This window comes from Cystoisospora suis (assembly GCF_002600585.1).
Source record: "Cystoisospora suis strain Wien I chromosome Unknown contig_1800, whole genome shotgun sequence".
Lineage (NCBI taxonomy): Eukaryota > Apicomplexa > Conoidasida > Eucoccidiorida > Sarcocystidae > Cystoisospora > Cystoisospora suis.
This window is the reverse complement of record NW_027154600.1, coordinates 21,424-34,290: the sequence shown is the minus strand read 5'-3', so window position 1 is coordinate 34,290 and position 12,867 is coordinate 21,424. Positions and strand designations below refer to the sequence as shown.

Sequence of the window (12,867 nt, the reverse complement as noted above, 5' to 3'; positions counted from 1 at the left end):
GATAGATAAAGGATAGATAGATGGATAGATTCAAGATACGTAGATAGATAGATTAAAGATAGATAGATAGATTAAAGATAGATTAAAGATAGATAGATAGATTAAAGATAGATAGATAGATTAAAGATAGATTAAAGATAGATTAAAGATAAGTAGATACGTGTGCAATGTGTGAGGTTGTGTGTCTTAGGTGTATTTGCACCTGTCTTGTTTTGGTTTGGTAGTCCATGCCTTCTTTCTTGTTCCTGCTTCAACAGGTCTTTCTTTTTCTTTTTCCGTTTCCTCTGATCCTTTCATTCTTTCTTTCTCTCTCTCTCTGTCTCTCCTGCTCTCTTTTGTTATTCCTGTGTGCCATCCTCATTCCCGTGGTTCTCCTTGTCACTTCGTGTTTGCTTGCATGCATTCCTGAGTCGCCTTCTGCTGTCTCTACTTCATTCAACGGTCTCTCTTTCTTTCTTTCTTTCTCTCTTCTTTCTCCAGGAAACCTCACAGGAGAAGGTTTAGAACCGGATATTCTTGTTTCTTTGACAGCTCCAAAGCTCTGTGCGAAACACTTCGAAAAGACTCATTTCCTAGGTGGAAGATTTGTTCCGAAGTGAGTCACCGCGGAAAAAAAAGAGAATTGAGGTGTATGTCCACGTAGGCCAGGTGTATATACACCCGACTGGGCGAGAGGAGTATATCTCTATATGTATGATGTATGCTTTAGGCGGAGTGAGACACAGGGGAAAGGCATTCTTTGTCGTTTTCTTGCTTGGTCGTGAATGAAGTCTTTCTCTGGCTGTCTTTCGGAGCTTCTCGTACTATTCCTATGTATATGGTATTTCTTTGTTTCTATTCTTTTCCTCGATTTTCTTTCTTTTCGCAATCTCTCGCTTCTGTTTCTCTTCAACTCCATCTGATGCTCGATGCCTTCTCTCTCTTCCTCTTCTCCCTATTGTTCTATCTACTTTATCGCGGCGGCCATCGATCATGTAGCTTAGCCAGGAATTCTACATATATCTAGAAGCGGGTGACGCCTCTCAATCCTTCTCTTCTAGTCGACAGAGCGCCTATTTATTTATTTATCTATCGATCTATCTTTGATGTCTCTATTTCTCCTTTAGTCTCTCTAATTCAATCTATCTATCTTCAGTCTATCTGTTTCTATCTATCTTTAGTTGTCTATCGATCTATCTATCTTTGATTGGTCTCTAAGTCTTTATTCTATCTCTCTGAGTGTGTAATGTGTATCAAACGTTTCTTTCTTTCTTTCTTATTCTACAGGTCGGTAAAAGAGAAGTATCATCTTCAGTTACCTGACTATCCAGGTGCGTAAGGAATATCTGCTGTATTATCTTTTTCTTGTCTTCTCATAGGAGAGGAGGGTTAAGAGGAGCTTAAGAGAGAAACACGTCAATCAGTCTCTTCGTATCTTTCCTTTTCTTTTCTTCCTTATTTCTTCGTTGCTTACACATACGTCTTTTTGAGAAGGTGCGCGGAGGAAATAGCGAGACGGATAGGATCAAGAGAGAACTCAAAGAACCGAAAAGATTTCCCTTTGTTAGTCGGACGAATCGGAACGGCTACTGTGTGCCCGGGTGTACATACACCTGAGAAGGTCCTAGAGGAGGGGCTGGTCATAAGCGTGTAGACACTCGTTTCTCTAGATAGATTGGGAAAGACCTAGATTCTGCTACTCAGGGGTGTCTCGGAGATCATAAAATTCAAGCGTAAGAAAGAAAGGAAACACGTTTTCTGTACACGCGAGGTTCTCTTTCTTTCTCTCGTTCTCTCTGTTTCTCTCCGTCAGTCATTCTCTCGTTGCAGCTCCTTGATATGCACATCCCCTTTCCAGAGAGCAAGAAGAGACGATCATTTCCTTTCCTTTGTGTCTGAATTCTTCTTCTTCTTACTCTTCTTCTCTTCTCGAGTATCTTTCTTTGTCTACATCGCAGGCATACAGGAAGTTGTGCGACTCTAATTACGCACACACGTAAACAGGCGCTTGCGAAGAAAAAACTAGACAGACACGAAAGAGCTTTCTCGAGACTTCCTTATCTTCTTCTTTTTCTTCTCCCCGGATCTTAGCAGTGTTCCCTATATCCTCTAGGCCACTGAATGAAGAATCATTCTCGGGACAAAGAAAGAAAGAGTGATTAAGAAAGAAAGAAAGAAGGGAAAGAAAGGAAAGTAAGAAAGAGTGAGAAAGAAAGAAAGAAAGAGGGACCTTCTTAACTGGAGATCGAGTTAGATTTGCGTGTCTCGTCTCGGTTCTTCTCCGCCGAAGGACATAGGGGAACCGTTTGAAGGGAGTGAACAAGAAGAAGGGAGAGAAAGATGGGCAAGGAGAAAGAATTAGAAAGAGATCGATAGAGCCGCCGCGACTACTCTGCCTGTGAATGGAAGCGTTCGCTTTTCGCTGTGTGCTTTTCTACCTCTCGACATGAAGAGATCAATTGGGGGTTCTTCTCCTTCTTTTCACGCTTTAGATCATGAAGTATCTCAAATCTTTCTTCTCTCTCTTCTCTCGGGCCCTCTCCTTTCTATCTCTCTCTCTGTCTATCACTTACTCACGTCTCCCCTCGTGTACAGAGAGTAGAAGAAGGGATATCCTTCTCTTATTCTCTCACCTGTCTGTGATGGCCATGTGTGAGAGACAGCTCTTTTTTGCTTTCTATCTTTTCCCTTCTCTCTTTCGCTGCGTGTTTTGTGTGTCTATTTCTCATCTCTTATCATATGGCTATTCACTTGTAAAGTCTCTTCTTTTAGATCTCTTAGAGAACGATCTAAGAAACAAGCTCTCTTCCAGATAAACAGCCTTAGTCTTTACGATAGCATCCACCCATCTCTTCACACGGCCTTCCTTCCTTTCCTCTCGATCTTCCTTTCTTCTTTTTCTCCGTCTCTGTCTCTTTGGTCGTGATCCTCTTGTCTCTTTTGTGGATCTGTATCATGTACCAGTCAGCTTCGCAGATGGCTTCTTTCTCCAGAACGCCTGCTTTTTCCGAACTTCCGTAGAGCCTTCGATCGTTGCAAACTTTCTATCTAAGGGGAGAAGAGACCGAGTGAGCCGGAAACACCCCAGCAAGAGGCAGAAAGAGAAGTTGAGAGGCTTTCTTTCGCTTTCAAGGCAGTGAATGATAGACACATACTGCTCTTTGGAAAAGAAGAAAGACGTGAAACAAGATCAGAATAGAAGAAGAAGAACAACAACAGAATACAGAGGGGAGAGACAGATTTAAGATTAGATAGATTAAAGATTCATGATTAGATAGATCAGAGGTAGATAGATTGATTGAAGATAGAGAGACTAAAGATATATAGATAGACAGATTATAGATAGATAGATACAGGTGGATAGGGAGGCATCATCTTTTTGGAGAGGAGAAGAGGTCTCCTGTCCTCTAACGTGGGTGGTCTCTGTTCAGCGAGGATGGATAAACTCTTCTACCGAAGGACTGACTGAGTCATGTCGATGTTCTACAAAGTTGAGGAATCGATCCACCCATCGATCATCGTCATCATAAAAAGAAGTGCGAATTTTAAAGCATAGAATGTACGAGAACAACAGAAAAGACAGAAAACGGATGGATGCCTTAGAGGAGAAAAGAAGATCAGGGGGAAGTTGAAGAAAGCTCTTGTTTCTCTTCATTCAGGTCTGATGGATTGCAAGGAAGTCCCGTCACTCCCTGGGAGGTTCTCAACAACAAGGGATCTCAGAAAGTTAAGAATAAAGGCACCTTCTTGTAAAGGAGATTTTCTGCCTGCAACTCTATGCCGAAGGAAGAGAAAAGTTCTTTCAAAGACGTTGAGACAGCTGAAGAAGAAATAAGAAGATGTTGTCTCTTACATAGGAGATCGAACCATCCTGTTCTTTTCGACAAGTGGAATAAAAAGGATGCTGGGTTCTCTCAGAGAGAATAGAGAAAGAAGCTATCACCTAAGATAGGATCGGATTTCTTCAAGGGGAGGAGACAGGATGCTGTCTCGTAGGAGGGAAGACTTTAGAATCCATGTAAAGAGGTGAAAAAAGAGAGATAAAACAAACAGAGGGCCACCAACATGCAGGGTGGATCTCCTCTTCTTGGTTTTCTTGTTAATAGTTCAAGGGAAGCTGAGAAGTCACTTCGTTTCTTGTCATTCACATGTCTTTTTGTGTCGGTCTATCTAGTTAGATTTATGAACGTATCAAGATCCATTGATATATCTCTTTAATCAATCTGTCTGTTTATCTGCCTACCTGTATTCATATATCATGTACGTCTATCTATCTGTCTGTCTATCTCTTACACAGACGGCTGTCTCCTAGGCCTCTCGCGCGCGTTCCGAACCGCACCTCCAACACCGCATTTGTCTGTCTGTATCATATCAAGCTAAAAGGCCAACCGAAGGTTTATCGCTTAAAAGATAAGGACATCCGAGAGCCTGGAGAAGAGGAAGAGAAGCGATGACTGGTCTCCTCCTCTATCCTTTCCTATCTGCATGTGTTGTAGAGAACAAAGAACGTGCTCCATGTGTGCCATACAACTCTCAAGAAGCTTGCGTGCTTCCTGAGTCTTCGCAGTTTCTTCTCATTCAGCTGCACAGTGGGACTCTAGAGGAAGTCCTGTCCGTGCAGATCTCTTTTGTCTAAAGAGCTTCATCAAAAAACACCTCTGAGCTCATAACTAGACCTTTAGCACCTCCTAAGGTAGACAACAGAACAAAGCTAGGCGTCAGGTGCGCGATCGCTCGTCGAGGTGTGCTTCCTGCCGTCGCTTGTTCGTCAGCCTTGTGATTTACTTGTAGAATCTCCAGTTTTCAGTGTAGTAAGGAATCCTTCTTGTGTCATCCGTGTTGAATCTGAAAGAGCTTTTGTCTTAAGCGTTGAGCATGCTGTTTCGAAGTTTTAGATTCCTTCGGAGAAATCCGAGACTAGACAAGAAAAAAGTGTGAGTAGGTAGCTAAACCAGAAAGAGACACAACAAGAAGACCACCTAGATGAATAGCTGAGATCTATCCCAACTCCCTTTCGATGAGAATGGATCAACAGAAGAAATCCTAGACAACGGAAAGGACGGTACAGCCTACAGCCAAAACGACTATTACACAAGAAAGCGGACTTTACTTCCATTAGCATACCGTCAAGGAATGTTTTCGTTTCATTTGGCCTTTGCTTGCAACCGTGTTTTTTCTTTCAAAGTCATCGCAGTGGGGACACAGTCATGTTCTAACATGTTCTGATTGGAGAAGACGAAGTATTGCGAAGAAAATCGGAACGATTGCTGCCCCTCTTGAAGAACTCTAAAAGTATCTTCAGCCAGTCTGCTGCTTCAGCCTTTCCGTTGGGTCGGTCCAGGCCATGCTTCTCTTTAATTTCACAACTATCACGCCAAAAAAAAGAATAAAGAAAAGTACCACCAATGAGAAAGCAGTTCCTGTTGTCTGATCATCCATTCTCTTCTGCTGAGTTTGTTCTGCGAAAGAAAACCGGGTGGTCGCGCCGAAGGCTGACTAGGCGGGAGAATGGTCTGGTTTCTTCACGAAGGAGAGAAGAACCTTGAGAAATTCTTTATCGCTCTAAATCTCTCGAGAATTACTATGACACGTAGCCAACCAGGCTAACAATTTCCTGTTTCCTTGGAACGATCTCTCTTGCTCTGCGTGAACTAGCTCGAGTCAAGCCGCGAATGAATAGAACTCAAACCTCTTTGTCTACCGCGAAATAAACTGATCTTTCGTGTAACTAACCCACTGTCTCGCTACGATAAGATCAGAAATTGTCTTTCGTCCTTACTGACATGAGCGATAAAAGCTCAAGACTAAAAACCAAGCTAAAACGATCGATCCGGTACCCCGGGCGTAGGTCTAAACAACACACAGCCTAAAAGAACACACTCTTCCGTATCGTGTATGAGAAAGAAGTTGTCAACAAGAAGCACCAGTTTTGTTTTCATCTTTTTTCTGACCTGAAGATCACCTTTTTCGTGATCGACAAACGGACCACCGTTCTTCAATCAGCTAGCAGAACACCCATTGAGTTGAGGAGCGAGGCAACGAGCAGCGCGAGCGATCGGATGGATGATCGACCGATCAGCTGATCGACCATCAGCAAGCTGTGAAGAAAACAGCACAGCCCGGTCTTGTGATTTGACTGACGACGATGTCTTCAGATTTGGTTTTTTTGTTCACGATCTTTCTTTTGTCTTTATGTTGGAATCTATTTTTTTCAAAGGGATGGTCCGAGGGCAAAGAAAGCTTTGTGTATAGAATGAAAATGTCTTTGTTATGATTGTCGTTAAGAAAGACGAGTGAAGAAACAACCATTCTGATCTTCTTTCTGTTCTTGGGCAAGAAACGAAACCATTCCTTACTCCTCCATGATCATCAGCAACATCAGAGCTGCAAACTAGCTCGATGGAAAGTCTGATCGATTGATCTTCGGGGAGTTATGCGCGTTTTGTTTCTTTCTTTCCTCCCCGCTGTCTTGCATAGGTTCATCTGTCAAGTTCATCGTCTTTTCTTCTTGAAAGAGAAGAAGGAACGTATGAAGGAATGAGTGGTCTTCTCTCGTGTTGAAACGTACAATTCACCCATCATCGTCAAGAACAGACCTTCTCTTTGTAGAAGAACTTTGTTTCTTTGGCTTTGTTGTCAGCAAAGGATCTTGTTGCAGATTTGTATGTTTGTAAAGAAAGTTAGAAAGAAAGAAGAAACAGAAAAATCCACCCAAGCGAAACAAAAGGATCACCGCACCGACACACTTTTCTTGTTGCTTCCATTCTCACATGATTCTCACCATAGTCATCACCTGCGCCTGTGTGTCTTTGAAACACTCAAGAGATCATTGTTTCTTTAGCAAAAGAAAACAGAAAGAACAGGCGTATCACGAACATCTGTATCATCTTTGGCTCTCTTTGTTTTCCATTCAACTTTGAAGACACTTGGTATTGCTCAATCAGAAGAGCGACTTTCATGCGGTTTCTTTTCTTTTCTTGTTCTTGAAAGAGTTCCCCACCTCTTGGCTGAAGAAAGATCTTATCCATAAAGCTTTGAACATGTGAAGAAAGGCAAGAGTCACTAGCTAAACCGACTGACAAAAGGTTTCCGATCTTTGATCGAAAATAATCCATCAAGAGTCATCGTCTATCACGACATATCTGCGTGTTCCATTCTCTTTCAAGAATCGAAGAAGATTTCTCCGCAAATCGTTTTTTTTAGAGTTTTCTTCATCTTATTACCATCAGCAAGCTAACCCATCCATCAATCATCTGGCGAGAGTCTTTCTTTTGCGCAGTCTTTACTTGTCTACTTCAGTGTGTGTCTCGTCGACCAGCCAAGCAAGCAAGCGATCCTTCCATCCATCCATCCGTCTATCAAATGCTCTCGATCCTACCTCCTTTCTTCTTTGCTTCCTTTGTACACCGTTCGTTTTGTTAATTCTTCAGGCGTGACCTGAAGGGGCAATTTTATGGTTCATCACTATTCAGTTCACCCACAAGTCTCGTGATCTACCCGTCTTTCCTTTCTTGATTCCTCCAAAGAAAAGCCTCTGGAGTTGTTCTTTCGTTTCTCTTGGTTTCTCTATTGTCTTCTTCACCGACATAGTTCTTTTCTTCATTGATCTTCTCTTCTTTCTCCATCAAAATGCTGCCTGTTTACACAACTTCAGCGCCGTCTCACGGCCATCCAGACTCCTTCTTATCACCCGGCGTCGACCTAGATCCCGAGTCATCTTCATCTTCTCCTTCTCCTGCTCACGAGAGTTCGATTTCTTCTTCCACGGATGACGGTGGTTCCACGGTCGTTGGGAGCGAGACAGGAGAAAGTAGAGAGAATCCGATTTCAAAAGTCGGTTTGACAGAGCTTCTCACAGGTGATATCGATGTAAATCGATTGCACGTCCCCCACTCCGATTCTAAAGAGCATGATTACCATCGAGATCTCGAATCGATTGTAATCATTCCAAATCGAGAAAGCGAAACTACTACTGACAAACTTGAAAGGTATCAGAATGAAGAAGAAGAAGAAGACCAAACAACCATAATAACGAGATCAAGGACAGAAAGATCGTTATTCCCTGTCTGCGAGAAACTTCATCTAGCGAAGCTTCAAACACCTCGCACTCTCTCGAAAGAAGAAGACGGGAAAGAAGGAGACCGTGATGAACGACTATCCTTCTATCAAAGATCTGCAATGACTCCAAGACACCTTGTAGAGAAACTCCATAGGAAAGGAAGGATGACACAAAGAGAAAAGAGAAGAAGCAGAAGCACAAGGGCCTTCATTCGAGGCCGTTCTAGCAGAGATGAAAGGACTAGCATGGATCCCCCCATCTCGCTCTGCTTTAGCATGAATGAAGAGAACCAAGAAGAGATAAAAGAGAAAGAACACGAAACTCATCTCTACGGGGCCTATAGAAATCGACTTCTTACCATCGATCATCGTTTGGATGATCTTGCAAATCATTCGATAGAAAATGAGAGAGAAGATCTAGACAGAAACAAAGATGTGAAGACAGCAAGAGAAGATCCCGAAGAAGAGGAAGAAGAAGGTCCATCTTCAAGAGTTGTATATAAGCCGGACTTACACCGCATTCCTATAGGGGTCTGTACACCTTCATTTCTCGATCATCTCCGTTATGAGTTGTCAGAGATTAAGCGTTTCTGGGTATGTGAATTACATCATCGTGATTGGAGGCCTATGTTTATCTCGAGCTATTACGGGGGTCTCAAGAGTAGTATCTTCACACCTATCCGACTGGTTCTGATACGTCTTATTCTATGCTGTATTTTACTTCTCCTTGAAGGCTTTGCTTCTGCTGATGTATACAAAGATCTCGGAGCCCCCATGTTTCTCTATTTCACGAACTGGAACTCCTATCTCATATCCATCTACTTCATCTTACTCTGTATCATATCTCTACGAGCTGTCTATACCTTTCGGAAGTCATCTTCTCTTTCTCCTCTATCTTCACCCTCGCACGCCTTGGAACGACCTACACAGCAAGACAGCGGGAAAGAAGAAGAAGAACGGAAGAAGTTTGGCGCACCGAGTATCACGTCAACGATCTCAAGTAATGCTAGTTCATCCTCATCCTCTCCCTCTTGTCGCGATACATCATCCATCAGAAAAGAAGAAGAAAATCTTGAGAAGCCCCATGCCTCTTCTTCTTCTCTCCCGCCACCCCCGTTCTCTCCTTCCGAGAGCTCTACTCCTTCTATCGTGACTTCGTCTTCCACGCAAGAGAATCTCCCTCGAATGAAGAGCGAAGAAGAAGAAGAAAAGAACAGGAATCTTCTCTCTTCTTCTTCTCCTCCTGCGATTCTCAAGATCCAAGAAGAAGAAAAAGAGCCGCACGAAGAAGAAGCAGAAGAAGAAGAAGACAAAAGAGGGTGTCAGAGATCACCTCGTGTGGGTAGCGTTATTCAGGCCGACTACTGTCATCTTGCCAATGAGAATTCTTCTCAGCATGCGACGACAAAGAATAAGAATAAGAATACAAATCACCCACGCCGGGAGTCTCTCCCAGGTTACAGACAACTTCTTTCATCGAGAGAAGAGGTCTATTCGATCAATGGTATTCTTCTCGTACCCAATCCTACGAATGATGGGTCCTACGACTCTCTCTTAGATCCACAGCAATACCTCCTCCCCTCCTGCCTGTGTCGAGGCAAGAAGAACAAGAGTCGAAGCCAAAAGAAGAAGAAGAGATACACCCCAAATGAACATAAGGATGATACCAACAGATCAACCCCTCCCAACTCTATTCTATCTTCTTCTTCTCTCTCTCCACCTCTTTCTTCATCCACCTCTTCATCTTCCCCTTCTTCTTTCGTTCCTTCTTCTCCTCGTACGCCTCTACTTATATCTTTGACGTGGATTCTCCATACGATTCAATTGATCGCGTCAACGGCAGTCTTCTTGATATTCTTTACCTTACTCAAGCAGAATGGGAATACCTTTCCCGAGGCGTGGTATTCTGTATGGAAGCATCTCTTGATTGTTCTCATCACTTTCTCGCATTCTTTCTTTTTGACGTATATCCCTATTCCTTTGAAACATATCATCTTTGCTTATATCTTTATCATGATCTATCTAGGTGTACAGACACTTGTCTACTTGCTTAATCTCTCAAATGGAGATGGGGGGTATGGATATGTCTATAAGGTCTTTGATATGCATGCGCCTTTACGTGCCTTAGGGGTCTCGATCTTAGTTCTTCTATCGATATCTGTCCTTCTCTTGATCATATGGAGTCTAACACGCAAGAGGAATCTCCTCGTCGATCCACCCCCCTCTGTGGCTCTCTCGGCCTACGAAGTGCTCCAGCTCCAGAGAAAGAATGAAAAAGAAGAAGAAAACGATAAGATGATGAAGATGTTAGTAATGAGAAGAATGCAAGAAGGAAGGAGAGAGAAAGAGGGAGAAAGAGAAGATGAACAAGATAGTCATTATAATAAAAGTACCACTCGGTCAATTGCGGTAGGAGAAAGCTTCAGTGAAAAGAAAGATATAGACGATCAGAAGAATGACCTCGTATAAAGAAGAGAAAAATCTTGAAGAGAGGAAGTGGATGAAAGAAAATGTTCTTCTCGGCAAAAGATGTGCTTTTCTCCTTTGTATTTCATTCTTTCATTGATGCATGCAGCCTAAAGAAAGAGAAGGAGAAACCCTTTTTCATTCTCTCTCAAACATTCCTTGGAGACCACGGGGAGGAGGGAGAAAGAAAAGCGAAGTCTATCTCTCTATCCCCCCCTTCATATCAATCAATTTCGTACAGCATCGTCATATACACACCCCATCCAACTAGATCTATCTATCCACATACATATAAATATATATATACGTCCGCCTATACATATATATATATATATATATCTATACATACACAATATATATATATATATACATTTATCTATCTATAAACATATATGTATATGTATATATGTGATAAAAGTCATAACGTCTCATACGCACCTATCCCTTGCTCGTATATATTCAGACCAAACAGACCTACCATATATACCTATGTATCCACCTTTCTATCTATATCAATATAACTGTTGGTCTTTAATCGATCTATCTGTCTACATCTCTATCTATCTATCTACCTGTCTTGAATCTATCTATCTATATATCACTCTCGACATACATATATACGTCATAAAGAAGTTCTACATACGTATATCTTTAAGAGGAAGATGTACCCCCCTATGATATGTATCTATATCTGTCTATGGCGAGAAAGAGAGTTTTATCGTACGCCCGAGAAAGCGAGACCTGGGTTGGCTGGCGCATTTGTATGTATACATGCATACATATGTCTCTCTATATCAATATGAATATGTATATCTCTATATGCACATCTCTGTACATGTATATGTATGACGATGTCTGAAGAACGTTGTGTCAATCTCCTTTTGTATCATACAAGCCTTGAATGAATACGAGGAGGAGGAGGAGAAGAAAAGAAGATGGCGAAATGAGAGAGAAACATTCACGCTATACCTGTCCAACGGACCCCTACCCCCCCCCTCTCCTCCATGCGGATCCACGCAGAAGACCCAAGCCTTCATGTGTCTAAGACATACATATATAGATATATATATATATGGTTAATGTATATAGATCTCTATGTATCTATGTATATATCTGCTTGTCAACGAGAGATAAAAGCAAAGAGAGAAGAACACCCTTTCTCTTTCTCGTTCTTTCTTTCTTTCGCCTTTGTTGTTTGTGTTTGTCTTGTCACCCCCATTTTTCTTCTTTCTCTTCTTCGTCTTGAGATGAACGGATGAAGAAGAAAATCTTCGATCCATCAATCCACCAGTCAACCATTCAAGCGATCGATCATTCCATCGATTTCTCTCCTGGAGGTTTCTCTCGTCTCCGATCTTCTTATGGCTATACTTACTTACTTACTCGTCGTCTTCATTTTCTTCTTATTCTTCAAAAGACCAAAAAAGAAACCCGCCAAACACCACACACACTACATGACCCATCAATCCTTATCTATTCTTAATCTATCTATCAATCTTAATCTATCTACCTTTGATCTATCTGTCTATCTCTCTATGAGCGCGATGAAGGTGCCTATCGCACGGATCCTCTGTAGATGCGCCTAGTCGTAGATATCTGTCTATCCAAGCAAGAAGAGTCTATATAGACACTTCTGCGACTGTGAAAGAGAGAAGAGATACAGGAAAGATAGACAGATTTTACCTCGAGGATAGATGCGGATTTCGATCTAAAAGAAAGATTCCATACTCCATATGTCTGGGAGATAAACTTTTTGAAGAGAGTCTCTAGACATGGTGGAGAGAAGAGAAGGAAGCCATCGTGTCTACCACAGACGAGAATAGATGGCTAGCTCGCCCAAAGCCAGAAATGAATGACTAAGAAGAAGAGAAGGAAGAAGAAACGCTCGGTAGAGTGAATGAGAGTGACGACTGAGGAAGGGTTTAACCAGCATGGCGTGTTCTCCCTATCTGACTTTTCGTATCGAGGGGCATGAGCAAACACCAACAAGACATCCCCCTGTCTAGCTAGCTAGCTAGCTAGACACGGGTAATACACCCGTGGCACATCCCATGGCTAGACACCACGTATATGTATGTATATAGAGAGAAGTCTGTCTAGATCATTGTATAAATGGAGAAGAACAAGAAGAGGAGGTTGTCGGAGGTGCGTGAGAAGAGAGAAAGATAAAGATAGTCTTATCAATTGACAATACTCAAGGCAAGAGCAGGTAAAACTAGCCTCCTACCCATCACACAACGAAACAAGTATATGTAATATACACCTATACATGTACACAGACCTTGGACGTAACACACTTATTTCTCTATAAATAGTATATATATATATGCTAGATGTCTGGAGCTAGACGGCGAGACCTGACCG

At 42.2% G+C, this 12,867-nt stretch overlaps 2 protein-coding genes across 2 annotated transcripts in view; one reads left to right on the top strand and one right to left on the bottom strand.

The window, feature by feature from the left end:
• CSUI_004014 (apolipoprotein a-i binding protein) overlaps positions 1–4,639 on the top strand; it is a 12,673-nt gene extending 8,034 nt beyond the window's left edge. The window contains exons 9-12 of the mRNA XM_068064209.1: positions 481–595; positions 1,267–1,310; positions 1,938–3,047; positions 4,277–4,639. Coding sequence (XP_067923817.1) covers positions 481–595; positions 1,267–1,310; positions 1,938–1,963 — 185 coding nt within the window. The 3' untranslated portion in view covers positions 1,964–3,047; positions 4,277–4,639. The remainder of the gene's footprint in view (positions 1–480; positions 596–1,266; positions 1,311–1,937; positions 3,048–4,276) is intronic.
• Positions 4,640–5,911: 1,272 nt separating this feature from the next.
• On the bottom strand, positions 5,912–10,765 carry CSUI_004013 (uncharacterized protein). Its single transcript, XM_068064208.1, has 2 exons — positions 8,901–10,765; positions 5,912–8,172 (listed from the first exon to the last, which is right to left on the bottom strand). Exon 2 carries the CDS (start codon positions 7,092–7,094, stop codon positions 6,798–6,800), a length of 297 nt encoding a protein of 98 aa, XP_067923816.1. The 5' UTR covers positions 7,095–8,172; positions 8,901–10,765; the 3' UTR covers positions 5,912–6,797.
• Positions 10,766–12,867: the final 2,102 nt, after the last annotated feature.

Excerpts from the sequence above, each read along its gene's own strand:
- CSUI_004013 (XM_068064208.1), bottom strand. The coding sequence starts at position 7,094 with ATGGATTATTTTCGATCAAAGATCGGAAACCTTTTGTCAGTCGGTTTA.